This window comes from Camelina sativa, chromosome 5, assembly GCF_030686135.1.
Source record: "Camelina sativa cultivar CO46 ecotype springtype chromosome 5, ASM3068613v1".
Classification (NCBI taxonomy): Eukaryota; Viridiplantae; Streptophyta; class Magnoliopsida; order Brassicales; family Brassicaceae; genus Camelina; species Camelina sativa.
In genome coordinates, this window is record NC_141884.1 from 23,633,154 (window position 1) to 23,659,216 (window position 26,063).

The 26,063-nt window shown below is 36.4% G+C and overlaps 3 protein-coding genes and 1 pseudogene across 3 annotated transcripts; 1 reads left to right on the forward strand and 3 right to left on the reverse strand.

Annotated features, from left to right (window-relative positions):
* Positions 1-207: 207 nt before the first annotated feature.
* On the reverse strand, positions 208-1,511 carry LOC104789406 (peroxidase 44-like). The gene is made up of 3 exons (XM_087452788.1): positions 1,296-1,511; positions 748-1,184; positions 208-499 (listed from the first exon to the last, which is right to left on the reverse strand). The coding sequence occupies exons 1-3, from the start codon at positions 1,509-1,511 to the stop codon at positions 208-210; spliced, it is 945 nt and encodes a 314-aa protein (XP_087308914.1).
* Positions 1,512-5,173: 3,662 nt separating this feature from the next.
* Positions 5,174-5,505, reverse strand: LOC109132877 (defensin-like protein 206 pseudogene; annotated as a pseudogene).
* Positions 5,506-7,910: 2,405 nt separating this feature from the next.
* LOC104789405 (defensin-like protein 206) lies at positions 7,911-8,493 on the reverse strand. The gene is made up of 2 exons (XM_010515106.3): positions 8,378-8,493; positions 7,911-8,287 (listed from the first exon to the last, which is right to left on the reverse strand). Exons 1-2 carry the CDS (start codon positions 8,442-8,444, stop codon positions 8,106-8,108), a joined length of 249 nt encoding a protein of 82 aa, XP_010513408.1. The 5' UTR covers positions 8,445-8,493; the 3' UTR covers positions 7,911-8,105.
* A 5,481-nt stretch (positions 8,494-13,974) lies between these two features.
* LOC104789404 (uncharacterized) lies at positions 13,975-15,351 on the forward strand. Its single transcript, XM_087512509.1, has 3 exons — positions 13,975-14,391; positions 14,476-15,101; positions 15,201-15,351. The coding sequence occupies exons 1-3, from the start codon at positions 13,975-13,977 to the stop codon at positions 15,349-15,351; spliced, it is 1,194 nt and encodes a 397-aa protein (XP_087368635.1).
* The last annotated feature ends 10,712 nt before the right edge of the window (positions 15,352-26,063 follow it).

The following is a 26,063-nucleotide window of genomic DNA, read 5'->3' on the forward strand; positions in this document are numbered from 1 at the left end:
TTTCTTCCAACACACATTACTACTTTCAGATGTGGATGAAGAAAAGAGCAAGCACCTAAACCAGAATGCCATAAAAAGAGAAGTTATAATATAAAAAATAACACACGAATTCAATCAATTTAATTAACATGATACCGGCACAAGCACACTTTCCGATTAATTATTTCTTGAAAAAAAACAAAAAAAAAAAAAAAATCGGAGGATTCGTTAGTTGAAGACTCTGCAGTTTCGCCTGATCTCTCCAAGACGTCCGGTAAGAACTCTTATGGTACCCATCTTCTTCATTGCTTTGGCAAATCTCCGTCTAAAGAGTTTATTGTTTGAGGCAAACATTGACACAGTTTCACGGGTTGAATTGTCGAGACCCATGTTTTGATCAATTTTTAGGATTCCTCTTTGCGCTTCAATCTCTCTGAAGATCACGTTATCCACTGTAAATGGAGTCCCTTGGTCCAAGAACACTGATGGGTCATTTGGAGCACGACATATGTCCCTCAACCTAAATAAATGTAGCAGTGAGTCATACATATGTATTGATGCTCATTTGGTACAATATATTTTCAATAAGGACATAGCTTAATAATGTATGTTAGTAATTTGGTATCGTAAACATTAGTTAAGTTCAAATTTGCATAACGAATCTTCTTAAAAACAAAAGTGTATTTTTATTTTTTATTTTGGTCAACAAAAACAAACGTGCATATTTTGAAATGTTCTGTAGCATTTTATCATAGCATATATACGTACCTAGCATTCAATGTTCTGTTCATTGTAGGGTCATTAATTCTATTTCGGATGAAGCTACAATGCGTGACACCAACACTGTGGCCACCAGCAATAAGTGTAACCATGTCTTCCGTATTCAAACCATGAGCTGCAAATAATTCGATGGAATTGGCTACCGGAAATGCTGGTCCGGGCAACTCTACATCATCGGGGTTTGACAATAATCCATCACGTCTTCCTGTTGGTACAAAAAATCTTGGACCACCAGCTAATGCCACGGAGTCTCTAGTGGCGAGAGTTACAATGTCAGCGCATGAAACAGTTCGGGGGCATGCAGCCTCGAGCAGCTTCTTAGCCTCATCAATGATCTCGTAGCCTCTCACGCTTGCATTTGGTACCGCACTTTTCTCTGATTGTCTTTCGGGCGTTGGGTCAATCAAGAGAGAAGCATCACAACCCTACACAAACGTACGAAATATTGCTTTATCAATGTTACGTAAAGATATATTAGCGAGTCCATTAATCATAATATATCTATATGTACACATGACAAGGAGAAGATTACGAACCCTGACAAAGCAATCATGAAATTGCATGCGAACTAATGCTGCAGTAACGGTATTGTCACTACGGAAATGTTTGGCAACAACATTAGCAACAATTGATTCGGCGCGGGGGCATGACCGGCGGTAGAACCCGAATCGGATTTGCTCAAACGGGCGTCGCGCCAAAGCAGAGGGAATAAGGAAACAGAAAAGTAAAAACAAAGCTGGGATTGACCTCATTTCGTCTCTGATGAGGTCTTTCCTTGAATTTCTTGTTAAAACTTTTGGATTATCTTTCGAAATAGTTATTATGCATATTTTATACGTAAATCTGGGGACAATACTTCGGCAAAGAGAATGTTTCATCTAGAAGACGTGCACAGGGTAATTTGATAGTTTAATAGAGTACACATGATATGTATTATTGTGTTTCATATAGTATTATGGGTCATATTGTCGACATAACCAAATTGGATATTGTTCTTCTGATTATTCTTATTTAAATAAATAAATAAATTGAAGAATTGTAGGTAGCTAAAATTTGTGTAACAACATGATTTGATTTTTTGTTGGGTCAACTTGTGATTTTGATCTTTTTAAGATAGAAAAATAGGTGTTGACTAGAAGAAGAAATTAATTAATAATTCTGTTATATCCACATTCTAATCCTATATGGGCTCATAGATTTCAACTAGATTTTAACTCGTGGTAAATCATAAGACAATTATTTTAATAATTAAAATTGGGCTTGTTCATTTCGTTGCCGTAGGTACCTGCGGTTGCGGCAGTCGCAGATATGTTTGTTCGTTTGCTTGTCTGCGTCATGATGTTGCGGCAAACGCTGCGATATGTGTCTAACATTTTTAAACATTATTACGAATCAGCAGTCAAAAATGTAGACGCAGCTGTTGTCGCATTCACAACTGCCTGCGTCAACCAAACGAACAAGCCCAATTATTTTTTTTGTTATGTTTGTTTTAATAGATTTTGATAATTAATATTTAGATTTATTTTTTTTTGTGTTTGATACCGGTTAAGATTGGCGTAACACCTCTCGTTAATTAATTTGATATCATTCTAAAATATTTTGTGTATTTTAGTAGATGATCCCATAAAAAACTATATACAGTAATCATATTTATATAAACTCTAATCCGCTCCATAATATAACCTGCAAAAATTTAATTTTTTTTTTTAAAATAAAAATATTTAGAAATTTTAAATTACGGATACTAATTTCTTTTAGATTAATTATTTTAGGAAAAATGTTTGTTAGCTACTTGAAGTATACGCCAACACATAGCCACACATATAAACAATATAAATGTCTTGTTAACTACGTCAACTATTGTCATCACATAAGGACATCCATAAACAAACATAGGTTATGTATACAACACCATCAACATTCAACTCCGGTGGTTGGTCGGCCAGAATCCGGCATTGACCAGTGTTGACCGGTCAACTCCGGTGGTTGGTTGGCCGGAATCCGACGATGACCAGTGTTGACCGGCGTTGACCAGAAAAAAAAAGTATTTTTAAAAAATACTTTTTTTTTCCTAAAAATATATATTTTTCATGTATATTTGATAAAAAAAATGATTTGTATAATTTACAAAAACAAAATATAACAACAAAAAGTTATACAAAAAAAAAATACAAGACAATTATATACCAAAAAAAAAAAAATTATATGACAAACAAAATTTGTGGTATATCTAGTAACTAATTTTGTTAATACAGAAAATATACAAAAAATAATATAATAAAACTATACCACAAAAATTTTATGTGTAGTAGATTTTTTTCATAAACTATAACAAATATATACCTTTTCTTTTCAAAAAATCATTTTTTATTTTGTATTTTCAAAGGTGGGGATTTTAAATATATATATATTTTTACTTATTTATAAGATTATGTCATTTGAAATATATCCAAGACATTGCCAACTATTTCTTTATTTTTAATAAGAAGAAAAAAGGAAGAAAATAATGAAAATTGTATTTATTTAAATGAAAGACATATATCTAGAAGATACTTCAAAAACAAAAGTTGATTTTTTAAAGGAAAAAATATTTTTTCCTTTTTCCTTTTTTAAAATCAAAGGTTTTTCCTTTTTTAAAATCAAAGGTTGGTCTTGTAAAATCAAAGAAATAGTTGGCAATACCTTGGATATATTTCAAATGACATAATCTTATAAATAAGTAAAAAGGAAGAAGATATATTTAAAATCCCCACCTTTGAAAATTCGAAACAAAAAATGATTGTTAAAAGGAAAAGGTATATATTTGTTATAGTTTTATGAAAAAATCTACTACACATAAAATTTTGTTGTATAACTTTTTATTGTTATATTTTGTTTTTGTAAATTATACAAATCATTTATCTTTTTTATTTATTTATCAAAAATACATGAAAACAAATAATATTATTTTTAGGAAAAAAGAAATTTTTTTTTTTTTTTTGAATATTTTTCTGGTCAATACTGGTCAACGCCAGTTAAAACTGGTCAATATCGGTCAACACTGGTCAACATCGGATTCCGGTGAACCAACCACCGGAGTTGAATGTTTGTGGTGTTGTACACATAACCTATGTTTGTTTATGGATGTCCTTATATAATGACAATAGTTGACGTAGTTAAGAAGACATTTATATTGTTTGTATGTGTGGCTATGTGTTGGGGTATACCTCAAGTAGCTGACAAACATTTTTCCATTATTTTAAGTATGTTTTTGGATATTACAAACAATAAACTCCAAGTTTTGATATTTATTCAAATGACAAAAGTTTAATTATGTAAATCTTAGAATAAAAAATGTTACTTTGCTAAATGTACTTCTGAATTAATAATAGGACTATAGGAGGATTGCTTGGTGAAGAGAAGACTGTGTAATCACGGAATCCAATACAAGCCATAGACATTAGGGCTAACTATATATAATTCACATAACAATATGGCAATATTATTCATCAAAGGTTCCCTACTTCGATCATCGAAATTTCTTCAATGCATGTATAAATTATGTATTAGTATGATTAGCATGTTTCCTAGTCACATTGTAGTTAGTTCAATAGTTCTATTCATGTAATAACTCCTATTCAGAAAATTAGTATAATAAATTTAACAATTTAATGTTGCCAAAATTCACTTATTTCTTCTGTAACTCATCTTAAAGAAAAACTTCCACAGTTACACATGCTTTAACTAGAGCGATTTCGAGATACAACTTGCTAAAAATTCGTTTCCATTATCTTTTCTCGAGGAAACAAAGTACGGTGAAATATTTCATAGCGGTTTACAAAGCCACCGGACAAGTATCTCAACCTTTTAAGAATAACACACCGTTGTAAACTAAAATAGTCCATGAAGCAGGATACTTCGTGTGGAACGATTTAGCACAGAAAGCTACTCGTAATCTAGGACCGTACAAAGTTATTGACAGAATTGACTAAGTAGATTGTGGTTGACCTACCACAGATTTGCAATTGCATCTAGTGCTGAATGTATTTTTGCTTAAAAACCACTAGGGTGTTTCATACCAATCCAACCTGACAGATCTAATCCGAACAAGTTTATATAAATTGATCTTACTGTCCAAGTTTATATATGGCAAGATGTAGTTACACTTATGGAGAGTTTCTTGGGGAAGAATTTGGAAAGAAGGTGAGGAAACACAAACGCATAATGAGTTTTGTATTCATAAGAATGAAAGAAAATAGCAGATAACATGACTTTACACTTGGGGGAAACAATGATCATTAGCTTTTCCCTTGCTGTTTATTACGGAAGCAAACGAAACTTGGAACATAAACTTACAAATGAACATGAAAGTTCTCCACACAATCACAATAGTGAAAACACAAGTTACATTTGGTACGTAAGATTATTTCAAACCTTACGGATTTTGGTAGCAATGGCAGTGTTTGTCGCTTCCCTCAACAAGCCCTTTACAGGCTGGAGGACTCCCGTATGTGTATTTGCAACACTTAAAGCAATCAGCATTTGTACCTAGGAACGGAGCTGGCCCGCACTCGTCTAAGAACGTGGAGCATGTTTGAGCCTCACTCTTGAGGATCCCTAGATGTTGAGACATTCATGAATATCATCAGCCACAAGATTATTAGAATACAGTTACAAAGTATAATAGAGAAAAGTAATACCGGTGGAAGCCGTTAAGAGGACAAGCAAGAGGACGGTAAAGCTGACAGAGTTGAGGTTCTTCGCCATTTGTCTTGTTTTTAGCTTTGGTTTTCTCTTAAACTTATTTTCTTATCTTAGCTGTTGTGAGAAAAATGCAAATGAGTGGTAATCTATTTGTAGTGAAAGTTTTGTAATGTTGTTATCGTTGTTGAATCCCTCCTCTTTTCCTTTCAGATTTCCCAAGCTCATAATGTCGCCATCGTTGTGCATTGCCGTCTTTCTTATTACATTATAAATAATCAACCAAAATGAATGTTGTCATTGTCGTTGTAACGCATTATGTCCATGTTTCCTTTGGTTTTAAATAACTGTTGTTTAGCACATAAAATAAAATAATATTGTTGTTTGCATCAATAAAGTACTCAAGAATCTTGGCGACTTTGTAATCTAATTATACGAAAACGACTCGGCATCATTAGACGATGGCAATAGATTTCTTGTCACGCCAAATCCTTCGTTTCCTTTGATTTCTAGTCTAAGAACTAAGTGCCCATGTCATAAAAAAAAAAAAAAAAAAAAAAAAAAAAAAAATCACTTTCTCATATTTTTACCATCGTTCTCAACATCTATTTGCCTCCCAAGTATACTTGGTATTAAGAATTCTTGTATCCTACTTTGTTTATATATAAAGGTGCAGACATTATTTTACGCAGAGATATTTGTCTTAAAGTATTCCTATCCTTGCCTGATATCTATTTGTAAGAGCAATTAAATTAAATGAACCACCTTCTTATCGTTTCTGGGTATATATTGTTCGGAAACAAAAAATCAATCATTTCTTTAAAACGATTACACAGTTTGAAAGAAACTAATAGATTTTGTATATGTAGTTGATCATATAATCGTGGTTACAACAACAAGAGGCGAAAAACTTCTCTTTGGTTTAATTATTTATGCTAAGTGTATGATTAATTATAAGAAAAAAGACCTGAAAAATCAAATGTAATCAAAGAGATTGCAATGCACAATTGTGGCGACATTATGAACTAACGAAAACCTGAAAGAAAAGAGGTTGGATTGAAAAACCATAACAAACTTACGGAATTTCAACTTTGAATAGATCATGTTAAAGTTTGCTAAACAGAAATAGTCAAGTTTTAAAAAATAAATAAAAAATTGGCGAAGAACCTCAACTTCATCATCATTCTCTTGCTTGTCCTCTTGACGGCTTCCACCAGTATTCACATAATAGGGTTCTCTATTGTACTTTGCATATGTGATCTTTGATTTCTTGTGCTGATAATCTTGACGAATATTTCAAAGAGAGAGGCTCAAACATGCTTCACGATCTTAGACGAGTGTGGGTCGGCCTTGCTCCTAGGTGCAAAGTCTGATTGCTTTGACTGTTGCAAATACGCATACGGGAATCCTCTAGCCTGTAAAGGGCTTGTTAAGGGAAGCGACCAACATTGCCATGGTTACCAAAATCTATTAGGTCTAAAAGGACCTTATCTACCATATGTAACTTGTATAATTTTCACTTGGTGAGAGGACACTACATTTATTTATGTGTAATTCAAGTTTCTTTTGCCTTCCAAATAATCGAGTCTCCAGGTTGCAGTTATAATCAAGAAATATATCCCGCATCACTGCTTAGTTCACGCCTCTTTATTATTTATTATTTTACATTTTACAGATTTTATTTACGATGTGGGTTTTACGTTGTTTGTTTTTAACTTCTTATTAGATTAGGGTTTTTGTTTCTAGATTCATATTGAAAGTTTCTTTGCATTGTAGAATTGATCATCTTTAGATTATTGAATAAAGATATTTTACAAAATATATATGCGAACCCCTAAGAGGAGGACACACAACACAAATCTATCATATTGTCATATCACAAATGCTTTCGTTCTCGACAAGATTTGTTCGTGAATTTAAGTCCTCGTAGAGATCATGTGTTCTCATTTTTTATTAAGCTTTCGCTCTATATCACTAAACCTTATAAAGCTTTATCAAATTTTCTAATTTAATGAATGGTACTTTTGAAAAATGACATTTTTAAAAAAATGGTACACCAAAAAAAGCATTTCTCAAAAATTCTCAATCTTCAATAATTACACATTAATATCTCAATGACATATGTTATGATATATTAACTTACATACAAAACATGTAAATTTTTTCCAAAACATGTTAGTTACGAATTAAATTTATGTTTTACAATATCAAATCTATGCAGTGAATAATTCGAGACATCATCTAGTAAAATATTATTGTGAACTTTCATTATCCAACAATAGAAAAACCTAACACGCGTATGATTGTTTATAGCTTTCATATCCGTATAAAGTCAATTGTTCCGCTACAGCTATAAAACCAAACCATTCCAGTTTGTTTTAGATTTTAGCGTTCAGAGGTGGCAAAATGTGGTTAACACTTATAGAGAATTTTTTAGCACAGAATTATTTGGAAAGTAGGCGGGAATGAAATGAGGAACACAAACACAAAACAAGTTCAGTATTAAAAAGGATGAAACGAAAGTGCACATAACAAGACTTACACTTAGGGGGAAGCCATGATTATTAGCTTTCCCCTTGGTGTTTATTTGGAAGCAAACGAAACTTGGAACATAAATACCAAGTGAAAACACAAGTTACATTTGGTACGTAAGGTTATTATAAGCCTCATGGATTTTGATAGCAATGGCAGTGTTTGTCGCTTCCCTCAACAAGCCCTTTACATGCTGGAGGACTCCCGTATGTGTATTTGCAGCACTTAAAGCAATCAGCATTTGTACCTAGGAACGGGGCTGGCCCGCACTCGTCTAAGAACGTGGAGCATGTTTGAGCCTCGCTCTTGAGGATCCCTAGATGTTAAGACATTCATGAATAGCATAAGCACAAGATAATTAGAATACAGTTGCAAAGTATAATAGAGAACTCCATTATATTAATACCGGTGGAAGCCATCAAGAGGACAAGCAAGAGAACGGTAAAGCTGGCGGAGTTGAGGTTCTTTGCCATTTTCTTTTTTTTTTTAGCTTTGCTTTTTTCTATAACTTCTTTTCTTGTGTTTTCAATACACTTTAACTGTTGTGAGACAAATCCATGTGTGTGTTAGTCTATTTATAGTGAAAATTTCTTAATGTTGTTTTCGTTGCTCATAATATCTATCTTTCCTTTCAGAGCTCATAATGTCGTCATAGTTTGAAGACACTAATTAATTTTGTATACATAGTTGGTCATATAATCGTGGTGACAACAACAAAGAGGCGACAAACTTCTCTTTGGTTAATTATAGATTTATGCTAAAGGATAAAATTTTAAGAGAAAACAAAAAAAAAATACTTAGTACAAATATAAAATGTAAGATTTCAATGAACAATTGTGGCGACATTATGAACTTACGAAAACCTGAAAGAAAAGAGAATTCACTGAAAGATGATACAAGTTACGTTTACTATATGTAATGTGATAGAGAAATCAAAACTTGTAGAAATATAGGCCAGGATTACAACTTATCGCATTATGTCTTCTAGTGTTTGCCTGCTGTGTTTCTATCGTGTCTGTCTCTAACATCATCGCTCGTTGTTTGTTGTCGTTTTTCGTTAATATCTCAAGCATCTAACTGAACCAGTGTCATCATCTCATCTAACCCTGCCGGTCATGAACTTGCATAGAATCGCCACTCTCCATTGAATCTTTTGGCTCTAATTCAACGTTATTATTAGCCAACTCCTTCAACTTCGATCTCGTAATCCTAAAATCGTAAGCATGAGAATAATGAAAGATTTGAAAGTAAGGTTCCTCTTAACCCAAGAATTTCTTACAGAATTAGATTAATCCTTAGAAGTTTTTGTTCTCGTTCGCATAATGACCTAAAAATTTTGAATACATACCTCAAACTTAATAGAAAATTAGAAATCTATACTAAATTTTTTAAGTCTTTGAGATGTATCTTATGTATTGAACTAAATGACTATTTTGTCTTTAACTACAAATTAAAGTAAACTAAATACAATATAATTAAATTAATACATTTGAAAAAAAATATTTTTAAAAACATTGTGCAAAATATTCAGAATTTTGCTAAAATTTTTTTTCAATGATGAATTAATTAATGATATATAATATTAATCAATAACTAAAAGATTAAATTAAGATAAAATAAATAAAATATGCCCTTAATTAATAATTAATTAAACGTTAAAAATACACACAAAATAATTAAACTCATCATTGTTAGAAAATTATTTTAAAAAATCACTGTTTATATTTTAGATATTGAAAGAATTTAGATAATGATGAAGTAGTTTATTATGGAAAATATTAATCAATAAAGAAAATTAAAATTAAGATAAAAAAATAAAAAGTGGTTTTATAAAACATAAACAATACAGAAAAGACAAAATCATAGTTATATTCTCTTCTTCCAGTCGCCGGCTCTCACTTTGTGCCCTTTCCGTCATCGACTACGTTTTCCACCGTGGTTAGTTTCATCTCATGGTTTTGTATTTAAAGCAGGTGATAAATCATATATGAGTTTTAATTGGAGTTGTGTTCTAATTCTGGGTTTTAATTGGGGTTGTGTTCTAAATCTGGGTTTTAATTGGATTTGTGCCCTCTCTGTTATCGACTACGTTTTCACCGTAGTTTGTTTCATCTCATGTTAATTTTATGTCTTTTCTCACTTTTATCATCTCTTAAAAAATTGTGAGCTTTTAGAAAATAAATCAATAGTTCAAAAAAATTGACTATGTAACAAATCAATTAATAAATGAATAAATCGACTTTTTAATATAAGTCAACAAAGAAAAAACATAAATCAGCAGGAATAAAATATAAGTCAGACAGTTCAAAAATTCAATCATATTAATAAGTCAACTTAAAATAAAATAAGTCTACTAAGACCAAACAAATCGACGGAAAAAAATATAAGTCAACAAACAAAACAAATAAGTCAACATCATCAAAAGTCGACTTTGTAAAAAAACAATCAAACAAAAATAAAATTGACAATTTTAAAATAAATCGATGGAAAAATAAATAAGTCGACAAAAATTAAACTTAAGTCAACCATTCAAAATATCGACCTTATTAATAAATCAATGTAGAATGTAATAAGTCAACAATAAATAAATAAATCAACATAAAACAAATATAAATCGATGAACAAAAAAGATAAGTCACTTGTTAAAAAAATCGACTATGTTATAAGTCTACTAGCCATAACATAACATAAGTCAACTGTTTTTAATATAAGTTGATGACAAAGATAATGAAGTCAACAGAAGTAAAAAACCAAACGATTGTTTCAAAAAGTCGACATTATAAATAAATCAACATTGATAAATTGTAATCTTGAATTATTTATTTTTAAATAAATTTAAATCTAAATAATATCAACAAAAATATTTAAATTTTTTTATTTATTCAAAATTTTAAGATAAAAAATTGATTAATGTAATCATTATTTAAAATACAATAAATACTTTTAGTTATAATTTTAAATTATTAAATAATTTATTCCAAATTTAACAATTTTAAAAATTAATTTATTTTTAAAGTTGATTTATTTTTAAATATAAATTAAGTTTTTATTGTTTTTATTTAATTTTTTATTTAATTGTTAATTTTTTAAAATAATAAGGGTATTTCTGTCTATTTTCATTTCAAAATGTGTAGTTTTCAAATCACTATAATATTAAGTGTAGTTTTCAAATTTCTTTTCAAATTTAGTATATTCTTCAAATTGTCCCATATATTTATATAGGTTAGGATTACAACTTATATCCAGACCCTAACGTAAAAGTTAACGTCTAATAAAAAAAAAAAAAAAAGTTAACGTCTAATAAACGGATAACACTTAAAACAATCTACTACCAAGCAGTGGTACTCTCTCATGGTATGACCATGGTTACGGTTATCACGGTTACCGTTTATTAAACATCGGTTACGGTTAAAAATTTTGTTTAACCTTAACCATAACCGTTTATTAAACGGTTAAACGGTTATGATTAAATACGGTTACGGTTAATACAGTTTTGGTTGAAGTGGTTACGGTTATTTACGGTTACAGTTATTTGATAATATAATACGGTTGATATTATTCGATGATATAATATAACTAATATTATTTATTTATAATTAATATGTTTTTTAGTGTACTCATATTTCTATATATCATATGATTCATATTAAATAAATAATTATTTGTATATTTTATTATGTTTTTAAAATAGTTACAGTTATCAAATTACGGTTTAACTATATGGTTAACCAACAGTTTTGATATGGTTACGGTTAATTAACGGTTATAATTATTATAATTTAATCATATATTTACGGTTAATGGGTACGGTTTTTAACCATTTTATATGGTGACGGTCTTGTTACGGTTCAGATACGATCCAAAATACGGTTACGATTTAATTTTGGTCATACCTACTCAATGAGTCTCTCACTCATAAAAAAAATAAAATATTGAAAAAATAATAAAGAGAAAAATGTGAGTCTCTCATTTTAGAGACTTTGAAAACCTTGTCGAGACTCATTGACACATATTTGAACATAATTGGTTCTAAATTTTATTTAAAGATTAAATAAAAAATAAATTATACCAAATTTATTAAAATAATATATTTAAGAGACTAATAAAAGTTCTCTCCATTGCACATGCTATAAAAGAAACTCACGGAAAACATAAAACAAAGCCACCCGACAAATATCTAAAAATTCTAAGAACTAGGATTTAACCCGCGGTATATAGCGGGACAATATTTTTAATTTTAAAAATTTTAAATTTATATTGTATTTATTTGTTATTTTATTATTGTTTTATTAATTTTAAAAATATAAAATTTTACAGGTATTTGATATAAGTATTCAAAGTATATGATTTTTGTAGTGTTTTCAAGGTTTTAACCCGTGTGGTATATGTATAGTCTAGTAATACATTTATTTCCTGGTACACATCTAAAAGTGTTTAAAAAAAAAAAAATTCTACTTAACCCCCTATATGGGATTAATGCCAACCCGTCTCACCAAAATCAAAATAAGTTTTTGCGTAAAAAAAATAATCAAAATAAGTTTTTTCTATCAAGTTTAATTATGTTAATTGTTTTACCAAATTAGTATATTTTATAATTTTTCCATGCCAATATATAGAGTTTACGATAATTAAAAAATAAACCAAATTGTATGGGGGGTTTTCAGCATATTTAATGTGATATTTTATAATTGGATTTTCCGTTTAGAAAATTTTTTAATGTTAATATAATTATGGAGATTGTAAACTTTTGTTATGGAAAATCTGTTGTATATCATTTAAATTTGAGAGATTCTACCATCCATAAAAATAGTTTTGGAGATTTAATGGGTTAAAACTTTAACTGGTAGAGTTGTTTTTGGAAAAATCGGAATGTATAGATGTTGTTAAAATTTTATGGCAATAAATGTAACAAATGTTGGTCAATTTAAGAAAGTTTAGTATTTGAGTTTCTCTGTAATGTTATTTATGAAATTGTTTTAGGGATTAATATTGTAAAAAAAAAATTAAATAAGTAAAATTTAAAAGGTATAAACTAAAATGTACTTAAAAAATGTTAATATAGATAATACACCGATTAATGTCGATTAAGATAGAGTCCATGAAGAGAGAGGGTGTGGAACGATTTTAATTAGCATAGCAAAGAAGCTATCTCCTCTTGGACCGTATAAAATTAAGGTGTCATATGTGTTGAATTACCTTGTTGTTTTCACCGATTAATGTCGACTGCACGTTGAATTTTGTATTTTCCTCAAGATTAAACCAACTTATAGTACGATAATTAAGGAATCATGAAGCTCAGTTTACAGCACCAAACTCGATGCAGCCAATACAGACTTTGCAACCACACGTCTCTTTCATGATGAACTTATCGGCAAGCTAGTATGTATATATATTTTTCTTCTGAATTATCAAGAGGTTCTCGACCTAGTCTGTATCTATAAGGCTATGGATCAAAACATTTTATATAATTATTTTCCAAGAGTTAATCGAACTGGCGACCTCTAGGCAAACTATTATGTAATAAGGATAATAGGTAAAAATTACTCCATTTTTTCATACCAATCCAACCCGACAGATCTAAAACCCGACAAAATCTTATATAATATGAGAAGGTTTTTTAAAGCAGTAGACTTGCCTCCACAATTTATTCAATGGATCGAACTCTACATCACCACGACATCTTTCTCAGTTTAGGTAAACGGAGAGCTATCATGGTTGTTCCGCAGTGCTAGAGGACTCCGGCAAGGCTGTTCCCTCTCTCCGTATCTCTTTGTCATTTGTATGCAAGTGCTCTCTGCAATGTTTGATAAGGCGGCTGTGGAACAACAGATCGGATACCACCCTAAATGTCATAACTTGCACCTTACTCATTTGTGCTTTGCAGATGATTTTCTAGTCTTTACGGATGGCACAAAGAGATCCATAGAAGGAATCCTACACATTTTTGATCAGTTTGCAGCCTACTCTGGTCTCAACATAAGCCTTGAAAAATCGACTTTATATATGGCAGGGGTGGGAGAGGTAGATCGTGCAGACATCTTTACCGCTTTCCCTTTTGCTACTGGCACCTTACCAGTGCGATATCTTGGTCTGCCTTTATTAACCAAGAGAATGACGGCCCATAATTATGAGCCCTTAGTTCAGTGGATACGGGACCGAATAGGAAGTTGGACGGCATGCCATCTTACGTTTGCAGGGCGCCTGCAGTTAATATGTTCAGTCCTCCACAGTCTGATCAACTTTTGGATGTCCGCTTACCGCCTCCCAAATGCCTGCATTAAAGAAATCGATAGCCTCTGCTCTGCTTTCCTCTGGTCAGGGCCAACTCTGAACACAAAGAAGGCTAAGGTTGCATGGAAAGATGTCTGTATTCCTCGGGAAGAGGGTGGACTAGGGTTGCGTTTGCTAAAAGAAGCTAACACTGTGAGCTGCTTGAAACTTATCTGGCGGTTATTGTCTACAAATTCACTATGGACAAAATGGTTGCGAACTTACCTGTTGCAAAAAGGGTCCTTTTGGTCAATCAAAGTCAATTCAACAGTTGGTTCTTGGATGTGGAGAAAACTGTTGAAGTATAGGCCTATTGCATCGACTTATATCAAATACGCGGTACAGAATGGTAGAACTATTTCTTTTTGGCATGATAATTGGTCGAGATTGGGATGTTTACTGGATGTAGCAGGGCCACGAGGTTGCATTGATATGGGAATATCTTTACACGCCACGGTCCATGAGGCTCTAGCTCACAGGAGACGAAGACATCGAGTAGATTATCTCAACAACATTGAGAGTGCTCTCGAGGAGATTCGATCACTTGGCATAGTGAAGGCAGAGGACACTGTTTTATGGAGAGGTAAAGGCGGTCATTTTTCGACGACTTTCACAACCAAGGAGACGTGGGAGGGTTTGAGGGAATCTCGGGGACAAAAAAGTTGGAGCAAAGGTGTTTGGTTTTCTCAAGCTACACCAAAGTACTCTTTTATGGCTTGGTTAGCAACACTGAATAAGCTATCGACGGGGGATAGAATGCAGTCCTGGGGTGGTGCTTTCAATACCTCCTACGTACTCTGTTCGAATACTCTGGAAACTAGGGATCGTCTGTTTTTCTCTTGCCCCTACTCAACTGAAATATGGACGGGTCTTATGCTAAAACTCTTAAACAGCCGTTTCTCGACAAACTGGGAGGACAACCTTCTTCTCATCACTGAGGCGACTTTCAACTCCGTTACTTTGTACCTTGTGCGCTACACCTTTCAAGCCACCATCCACACGCTATGGCGGGAACGAAATGGAAGAAGACACGGGGAAACCCCAACCCCTGCCCCTCTACTAATCAAGCAACTGGACCGGACCATCAGGGATAAACTACTCTCCGTTTGAATCTTATATAATTTTCACGGGCACAAACGGAATCAAATTTAAGTAAGATGGTGGGTAGGTATTATTTAAGTAAATTAATTTAAATTTTTAAAAAATTGTTTATATACAGTTAAAATTTTGAGCTTACTTTCTGGAAAATTACGTAAGATTATGAGATGGTTTTGATCAATATCTATAATTATTTTGTTCGATTCACACTTATTATTTCAAACGTTATGGTAATTTTGAATTACATAAAATTTAGAAGTTTTCATATTAGGAATTTCAGAATAAATTATGAACATAATCAGTTATGTTTTGATTTGAAATAATACCATCATTTTATGCATTGCCTTATACCCTCTATTTTCCTCAATTTTCTCATTTTTCTTTATATTACTTCTCATTTTTAACTTATTATTTTGAAACACTTGCGAATTTATGATCATTAATATTTGATTTTAATCCCTTCTCCTGCTTAAAGGCTCAAACATTCTATAAAGTTTAGTTTTCTAAAAACAACCTATTACCATACAAACACATCCTCTTTCAGACTATTGTGAAAACTAAAATATTTACTTTTATGAACATAATCAGTTATGTTTTGATTTGAAATAATACCATCATTTTATGCATTGCCTTATACCCACTATTTTCCTCAATTTTCATTTTTGTTTATATTACTTCTCATTTTTAACTTATTATTTTGAAACACTTGTGAATTTATGATCATTAATATTTGATTTCAATCTCTTCTCCTTCTTAAAGGCTCAAACATTCTATAAAGTTTAGTTTTCTAAAAAAAAACTATTACCATACAAACTATTGTGAAAACTAAAACATTTACTTTCTATTCTATCCTCGATTCAATCTCCAACGAACAACATAACACCGGTAACAATAGTATCGTTGTTAGGATCATCCGTTTTCGGGAAGTTCCTAACCTTAGAAGAAATATTATCTTACTAAGTCTTGAATATTTTTTCCAAAAATGTAAATTATTTTTTCTATTGTTCATCTTTTGATGATTTATGCAATCATTTTAAATTAATTATAAAAGAAAATAAATAATGTCATGTGTATTTGACTTTAAAAAAATTTTAATATATAATGATGTTGGGCGTCAGATTAGATTATTAGAGTAAGAGTTAAAATAAATTTTACTATATTATATTATCTAATAATAAAGTAAAGTTTTCTTTTGGAAAGCTACAAAAGATTGTCATTTGATGTTCTCTTCTTTCAGAAGTGTTATTTTGTTTTTTTTTTTAATTTTTAGTGTAAGAAATTTATTCAATTGAATTTACAAATATATACATATATTTGGGTTGTATAGGATAATGTCGAGGAATAATTGGCTGTTTTATTTCCATATTTTAATATAAATAATTCACATGATCTTGATATTACATTATTTTATTTCATTTTCAACCCATTTAAATTAAACTAAAGTATATTTTAATATATAATATCTAAATAACTAAATGAGAATTGAATATATTTTTTGATAAAGAGATAACTGTATATATTTCTGTTTAAAGAGAGAAGTGAATATATATTTAAATTCATGATTTGATTAGCTAATATACCCGTTCATAGATCTATATTTATAATATATAACTTTTGAATATATATTTAAAACAATAGACAATTTTAGTTATTAATTCACAATAATATATTTTGATAAACCTGACACATTTTTTATTAACTTTTGTATTATGTCTCATCAATTCCATATGTTGTACTAATTGACTCTCATTTTCGTGACTTTCATAATATTTATAGTAATGCAATGAATGATTAATAATAGTATTTAGAAATATTACATATATAAGAAAATATATTAATATGTAATGATTGCATATCTATAACTCTCACAAAGTTTATATGACTCTTATAACAATGAAATACTCCATCTGTTTTAATTTAGTTGTCGTTTTAGGTTTGAAAGGATTGACCTTTTTTTCAAAAAGATAATAAATAATAAATATAATATAGTAAATAAACTACAACTAGTGGTCTCATACCCACTAGCCACCTAACCACAATCACAATCATCAGTGGAATAACCAATCTCAATATCCAATAAATATCCAATAAATATCCAATAATATAACCAATAAATTCAACATCAACAATATCCAATAATCAAATAACAGGAAACATAGAACCAGCAACCTAGCAATGTTCTAATGACCCAACTCTAGCAACCTAGTAATGCCAGACAACATGAAACAGAGTCCCTAGAACATCCTCCTCTTCATTGCCTTGATTCCACGATCACACTTTGCCTTTACCTGCACCACAAACACAAATTGAGATGCATGAGTATTTGATAAACACTCAGTGAGGCAATCTTCCCATCTACTGGGCTATACACACAAGCAATAAGATCTCTACATGCCACAATCAACAATCAATAAACAAACCAGGCAATATACAAAGCATGCAAAATCCATCGTAGCTGAAAGAAGGGTGTCGACCGACACCATATGGTGTCGATCGTCACTGACAATCTGGTGTCGACCGACACCATGCTCGACACTCCCGAACACCCTAGTTTGTGTCGACCGACACCTCCACATGGTGTCGATCGACACTTGCCAAAGTCTCGAGCCATCCTCGCGTTGGTCTCGACCGACACCCCAACTGGTGTCGACCGACACCGATGCCGAGCATCGATTTCCTTCGATCAAAAACTCCAAATCTCGCCTCCAATCTTCTCCAATCCGCTCCATGCATTCCCAGAAGCCAAATCCAGCCATAGCAGCGACGAAATACCATCGAGAACTCAAAAAAACAACCACATAAGCACCAAATCATAGAAAAACTAGAGATCTTAGCTTAGAAAAGCCATGGTCATGCACTCACCTCTTTGTAGTAAGATTAAGACCAATAGCAACAAATCCAACCCTCCTAACAAGCTTCTAGATCCTTCCTAGCTCCAAAACTCTCAAGAACAGCCAGGAATCTCACCAATCTCTCTCCAAATCTCAAGAACAATGATTTTCTCTCCTTTCTCTCAAAAACAACAAAGCGGCGACAAAATAAACTTCCCAAAACCCTTCTTTTGTCGAAACCCGCTTAAATAACCCGGTTCAATGGTTTCCTAAAACCAAACCGAACCAAATTGATTAAAAACTCAATCTGGTCGAACCAGAATTTAGTGGTGTCGACCGACACCCCCTTGGTGTCGATCGACACCCATCCCCAAAAACCAATTTTTGGTTCGCAGATGTTACAATTCTCCCCCACTAATCTAATTTGTCCACGAATCTCGAATAACCATCAGCCAAGGACTCCCGTGCAACCGTCTCCACGGCCCGCACTCCTCCGACCGATCTACAGAAGGTCACCTCTAGGCAATAGACTCACGTTCCTGGCGTCATTTGCTCTCGACTTTTGGACTTTCCTTTACCCATAGGCCTAAACCTTGAGTTTTTGTTGGCTCCTCATCAGACATAAGTCTGCATGCCATAATATTGGCTCCTCATCGGGCCTAAACCCGTATGCCATAATATATAAGAAAAATCCAACTCGTCTCTCGGGTTGCCACCCTACAGCGCGCCCCTGGATCGTCTTCCGAAGTCGATATACCAACCATATTCCCAAGCCACAAAGTCTCCAAATATGGCAGTACTAGGAGAACCTAAGTCCTCCAAGAGTCGCGAGCAAACGATTCTGAACACGTCTGAGTCCTATCCCTATCCAGATTTCCTTCCTGTGGCTCGCGTAAAACATCTCAATGTCCTACCAACCACATGTCCCCTCACTGGAATACCTCATGACCACACAAGGATTATATACATGCCACAAGGGCCGCCACAAAGGCCAAACAAATGTCCTAAACAGGACCGCCACCAAGGCCAAACAAATGTCCTAAACAGGACCGCCACAAAGGCCAAACAAATGTCCTAAACAAAACCGCCACCAAGGCCAAACAAATGTCCTAAATAGGACCGCCACCAAGGCCACTCGTCCTGAAGGACCGTCACAAAGACCATCTGTCCCGAAGGACCGCCTAAACAGGCATTCTGGCTAAACAGCCCGCCACAAAGGCCACACAAGGCTAAACAGCCCGCCACAAAGGCCACACAATGTCTAAAAAGACCACCACACACTGGCACACTGACTCGAAAGTCCGCCACTAAGGCCACACAAGCCCCTCCAAGGCTCTTCACCGCTAACATGGACAAATTCTAACTCCCGTAAAACTTTCCACATATAGCACTTTCCATCTTTGGAAACTTTCCACTTTTGGAAACTTCTATTTCAGGAAACTTTCCTCCAAAAACCCTGCCTCACGGAAAATTTGTACCCCAGCACCACCTCATCTTGTTACTGAGTCGCACAACCAACCACCCCAAGCGACCGAGTAACAAGAGAGATGGGCTGGAATACTCTATTCCCGCTCCAGCCACGGATTACAGATGGGACCTAGCTAGACAAGTTCAAGTCGCGGCTTGCTTCTCATACCACTTCTTAAACCTTGCCTTCATCTTTGCCTCAGGCTCCCAAGTCTGCTCCTCAACACCATCACAGTCCCACAGGACTCTCATCAAAGGAATCTTCTTCTTCCGAAGTTCCTTGATCCTCCTCTCGAGAACCCTCACTGGTCTCGCCTCCAATGTCATGTTAGGCTGAAGATCCTCAGGAATCTTAGCCAACACCTCCTCCCCTCACAGAGACACTTCCGCAACATAGACACATGGAAAACCTTGTGGAATGCACGCATAACCTCAGGTAACTCCAGTCTATATGCCACTGGTCCAACCCGCTCAATTACTCTGAACATACCCATATACCTCGGACTCAACTTAGTATCTGACAATGACCTGTTTGGACCCCGCAACATGGCCATCTTGAGATACACTCTGTCTCCTACCTGAAACTCAAGATCTCTCCTCCCCCTATCAGCATAACTCCTCTGCCTATCCTGAGCCTCCTTCATGTTCAGCTTGAGAACCCGAATCTTCTCTGAGGTCTCCTGAACAAAACTAGCACCAAACATGCTCCTCTCCCCCCCCCCCCCTTAGTCCAGCATAACGGTGTACGACATGGCCTCCCATACAAAGCCTCATAAGGAGCCATCCCAATACTCGCCAGATAACTGTTGTTGTATGCAAACTCTACCAGGTTCAGGTGATCTGCCCAATGGTGAAACGACCGACCTTTTTTTTTTAATAATTAAATACAATATATAATTAAGCATCCCATACTACTTAATTAAACAAACCAACCCACACACTCAAACCAACCAATAATAAACCAACATCCAATAACATGCACAACAGAAACATATCAATAATACAAAACTAATACAATAACATTTCTAACCATTCTATCCAGCAACCTAACATAACACTAGCCAAGGTTCCAACAACATATCCAATAAATCCAATAACACACAAACGAGACCCTAGATCATCCTCCTCCTCATCGCCATGATTCCACGATCACACTTTGCCTATACCTGCACACCACAAACAACAATTGAGATGCGTAAGTATTATCATAAATACTTAGTGAGGCCGTCCTCCCATCTACTAGGTTATACACACAAGCATATGAGACCCTCATGTTTAAGCAAAACAAACAACACACACAATACATCAAACCAGGAAAAATAGTCTCGGATGAGACTAGCGTCGACCGATGCCTCAACGGTGTCGATCGATGCTACAAACAATGGTGTCGACCGATGCTATACGGTGTCGACCGATGCCTCACGAAGTGGTGTCGACCGATGCTTCCTAGTGTCGATCAATGCCTCTTCTGCAGACACGATCTGCGGGAACACGAACGTCGATCTCTCCTTCCAAATCATCTCGAATCCGTCTCAAACTCACCCAATTACCTCGGAAACCTCTCGGAAACACGAAAACAACGAACCCAAGCAACAAACAACACAAACAACAAAGAAAACACCCAAACAAAAGAGATCTCATGCTTAGATCAACCATGGTCAAGCACTCACCTCAAAAACAGAAGATTGGATTGAGAAAACGATGGAATCAACACCTCCAGGAGCTTCTCCTTCGTTTCCAGCAACAACTATCCCTTCTACAGCCTCAGATCTCTCCCAAAACACCAAGAACAAGCCCAGAAATTCACAGAAACTATTTCTCTCCTTTACTCTGATAAACGGCGACAAAACACCCTAAAACCCTTAATTTGTCGCTTCCCCACTTAAATACTCGGTTTAGGTCACTAAACCAAACCAACCCAAACCAAAATCGCGAATTAAAACAAACCCGACGAATCCAGGATTAGTGGTGTTGATCGATGCCACAAGAGTGTCGATCGACACTCCTACCAAAACCGCATAATCCGGTTCGCGGATGTTTCAAATGGCCACCCTAATCTAAAACACACATCCTCAGCAAATCCTCCAGCGTCTGGATCGTCCTCTCTGACTGTCCATCTATCTGGGGATGATAAGCTGTACTCATATGCACCTTAGTGCCCATCTCTGCCTGAAATGCCTTCCAGATTACCGAAGTGAACTTAGAATCCCTATCAGACACAATACTTGCTGGCACCCCATGCAACCTGACTATCTCCCTCACATACTTCTTAGCCAAGACCGCTGCTCCATCAGTCTTCTTAATGGCCAGAAAATGTGCTGACTTAGTCAACCGGTCCACAATGACCCAAATAGCATCAAACGTCCTGGACACTGGCAAACCCACCACGAAGTCCATAGTAATCATATCCCACTTCCACTTAGGAATGGGTAAACTCTTCAGTAAACCGCCAGGAACCTGATGTTCAGCCTTCACTAGCTGACACACATTGCACCTCGAGACCCAACTAGCTACATCCTTATTCATCCCGACCCAGTGATAGTACCTCTTGAGATCACAATACATCTTAGTCGCTCCTAGATGAATAGAAAACCTGCTCGCATGAGCCTCCCTTAGGATCTCCTGTCTCAACTCCTCATCCTTGGGCACACAAACCCGACCGTGCACCAAGATAGTCCCATTATCTGAGACCTGATACTCTGAATCCACATCCTTTGAGGCATTCACCAGCCTCAAATCCTTCTCCTGAGCCAACCGCACCCTACTCAGAAGATCTGCTCTATCAACTGCTTCCAAACCCAGCGGTTCCTGTGAAACAGCACACAAGCTCAAAGCACTGATCTCTCCTACCAGAGACTCCATCTCCTGCTCCTGAGCCGAAGCTACCCTCTTCCGATTCAGAGCATCTGCAACCATGTTAGCCTTACCAGGGTGATAAGCTACCCTCTTTCGATTCAGAGCATCTACAACCATGTTAGCCTTACCAGGGTGATAGCCGAAGCTACCCTCTTCCGATTCAGAGCATCTTCCAAATCATAATCTGCCACAAGCTCCATCCACCGCCTCTGTCTCAAATTCAGCTCGGGCTGAGTGAATATATACTTCAGGCTCTTATGATATGTAAACACATGTACCTTTGCACCATAAAGATAAGATCTCCAAATCTTCAGGGCAAAAACTACAACAGCCATCTCCAAATAATGAGTAGGATAGTTGCCCTCATGCTTCCGCAACTGCCGCGAAGCATAGGCAATCACCTTCCCATGCTGCATCAACACACACCCCCCACCAACTCTAGATGCATCAGTATAAACCACATAGGGTTCTCCCTGCTCAGGCAAAGCCAACATTGGCGTAGTAGTCAACATATCCTTAAGGCTTTCAAAGCCCTCCTCACACTCATGTGACCAAACAAAGGGAACATCCTTCCCTGTCAACTTAGTCATAGGGCGTGCTCTACTTGCAAAACCCTGCACAAACCTCCTGTAGTAACCTGCCAGAAAACCCATCTCACGCTGCCAAAAACTACACTTGCTCAACTTGGCAAACAATTTATGCTCCTGCAGCTTCTCCAGAACTGCCCTCAAATGCACTGCATGTTCCTCAGGACTCTTAGAATAAACCAGGATATCATCGATGAAAATGATGGCAGACACGTCCTGAAACTCCTGAAACACGCTGTTCATCAATCTCATAAACGCTGCTGGCGCGTTAGTCAACCCGAAAGGCATCACCACAAACTCATAGTGCCCATACCTCATCCTGAAAGCAGTCTTCCTCACATCTACCTCATCTATCGGTATCTGATGATAACCCGACCAGATCTACCTTAGAGAACCAAGTAGCACCCCTCAACTGATCCAACAACTCATCAATCCCGGGAAGAGGGTACTTGTTCTTCACAGTAACCCGGTTCAAACCCCGATAATCAATGCACAACCTGAAACTCCCATCCTTCTTCTTAACAAACAACACCGGCGCTCCCCACGGTGATACACTAGGACGATGAAGCCCTTGCTCAACAAATCCTCTAGCTGCTTCTTCAGCTCTGCCATCTCTGCTAGAGCCATTCTGTAAGGAGCCTTGGATAACGGTGTCGTCCCCGGTTCCAGTTCAATGGTAAAAGGATCCGACCAAGATGGTGGTAATCCCTGCAAAGACTGAAACACATCCTCAAACTCCTCCACTACCGGAATACCGCTAACCGTAAACTTCCCCACGAACTTTGGCATAGATATAGTAACGAAATAAGCTCACGGCCCTTCTCGATCATCTTCCCAGCCTGAATGGCTGAGATCACGAGGCTCCCCGAAGTCGGTCTAATACTCTTAAAAACCAACTTCCCTCCTGGACGCTTAAACTCCACTCTACCCCAATGGCAATCCAAATGCACCATATACCGATGCAACCAATCCATCCCGAGAATAACATTGTATAACTCCACTGGACTGATAAGCAAATCCGCTGGCCATGACTCCCCTGCGATCTGAATATCAACTCCTCTAGCTCGTCCAATAACTCTCAGGAACTTGCCTCCCGCAACCCTGACAACTCTTGTAAGCTCTCCGGGATCCCCTCTGATCCTCGCGCTCTCTGCACACTCCGAAGTAATGAAGCTGTGAGAAGCTCCAAAATCAAACATAACATGGGACTTAAACCCGCCCACCAATAAGGTCCCTGTGATCGCCCTGGCACTGGTTCCACCATTCTTTGTTGTCGTGTAAACTCGTGACGCCTGCTCAATCCGTGCCACCTACTGACCTCCAAGCTGCACCTGCTGCAACGCTGCCACTGCTGCCGGCTGCAACTTGGGACAAAAGGGCCTGATGTGTCTCCCTACAATGATAACATACCCGAGGCCCTGCCGTCGGAGCACTCCTCTTGGGACAACTAGCAACCTTGTGATCATTGCTCCCACAACTGAAGCAACTCGCACCACTCGGCTTCTGCGTAGCCTCCCACCTCCTCTTTGTTCCCTGTGCACGCCTACCGCCCCTGCTCGAACCACCCTGCTGCTGAGCCATACTAGGCTGACCTGCTGGACCTACCGCCACTGACTGTGTCCGGATATCCTCCTCAATCTCTGCTGCAGTCTCAACCAGCTCTGCACGCGTAGCATAACTCCGCCCTCTACAGTGAACTCTCAAATCATCACGTAGAGCCCTCAAAAACCTCCTGATCTGAGCCTCCCCAGACTCCATAGCCCGACCCCCATAACATAGAATTCGACTGAACTCCAAGTCCAGCTCCCACACTGACCGCGTCCCCTGAGATAACTGAAGGAACTGCACCTCCAACCGGTCCAATGCCTCTCTAGGAAAATACTTGCGGTTGAACTCCAAGACGAAGTCAGCCCAAGTCATCTCCCGCTGCACTCTCCTAGTAGCCACTGATCTCCACCACAACTCAGCATCACCACTCAAATGGTAGACCCCTATGTCCACCCAAAACTCCTCAGGACATCTCAGAGTGTGGAAGTTACGTTCCACACTCGTCCTCCATGCATCCGCAACTGTAGGGTCTGTACCACCCGAAAACTTCTCAGTGAAAAGACCCCTCATCTCCTTGAGCATAGACAAATAACGTCCATGAACTCCTGTATCTGCAGCCACTGGCTGCCGCTCCTCCCACCACTGGTGGCACTACCTAAGCCTGAGCCGGTACCACTGGTGGTAACCGCTCCAACACTTGTGCTAGCATAGCTGCAAAGTCAACACCAGGGAATCCACCCTTGGGGACTCCCACACCCGGGACCCTAGCATCACCGGCCACTGGTGCATCAACACCGCCCCCTCCGGCCACACTCACTGAATCCCCCGGAACACCCTGCGACTCGCCAACACCCTCAGCTGTCACACTCTGGTCCTCGGTCTCACTAATCTCTGGGACTCTGCCCCTACCACGACCACGTCCGCGTCCACGACCACGTCCACGTCCATGACCACGACCAGCAACAGCACCATCTCTAGCCATATCTTTGCAGGAAGATTAAGACCAATAGCAACGAATCCAACCCTCCTAGCAAGCTTCTAGATCCTTCCTAGCTCCAAAACTCTCAATGACAGCCAGGAATCTCACCAATCTCTCTCAAAATCTCAAGAACAATGCTTTTCTCTCCTTTCTCTCAAAAACAACAAAGCGGCGACAAAATAAACTTCCCAAAACCCTTCTTGTGTTGAAACCCGCTTAATAACCCGCTTCAATGGTTTCCTGAAACCAAACCAAACCAAATCAATTAAAACCTCAATCTGGTCGAACCAGAATTTAGTGGTGTCGACCGACACCCCCTTGGTGTCGATCGACACCCATCCCCAAAAACCAATTTTTGGTTCGCGGATGTTACAAGGTTTTCAATGAAAATGCTCTCTCTCTATGTTGGGCCATGGAAAGTGCTCTCTCTCTTGTATATGATATGGTTCATTTTGA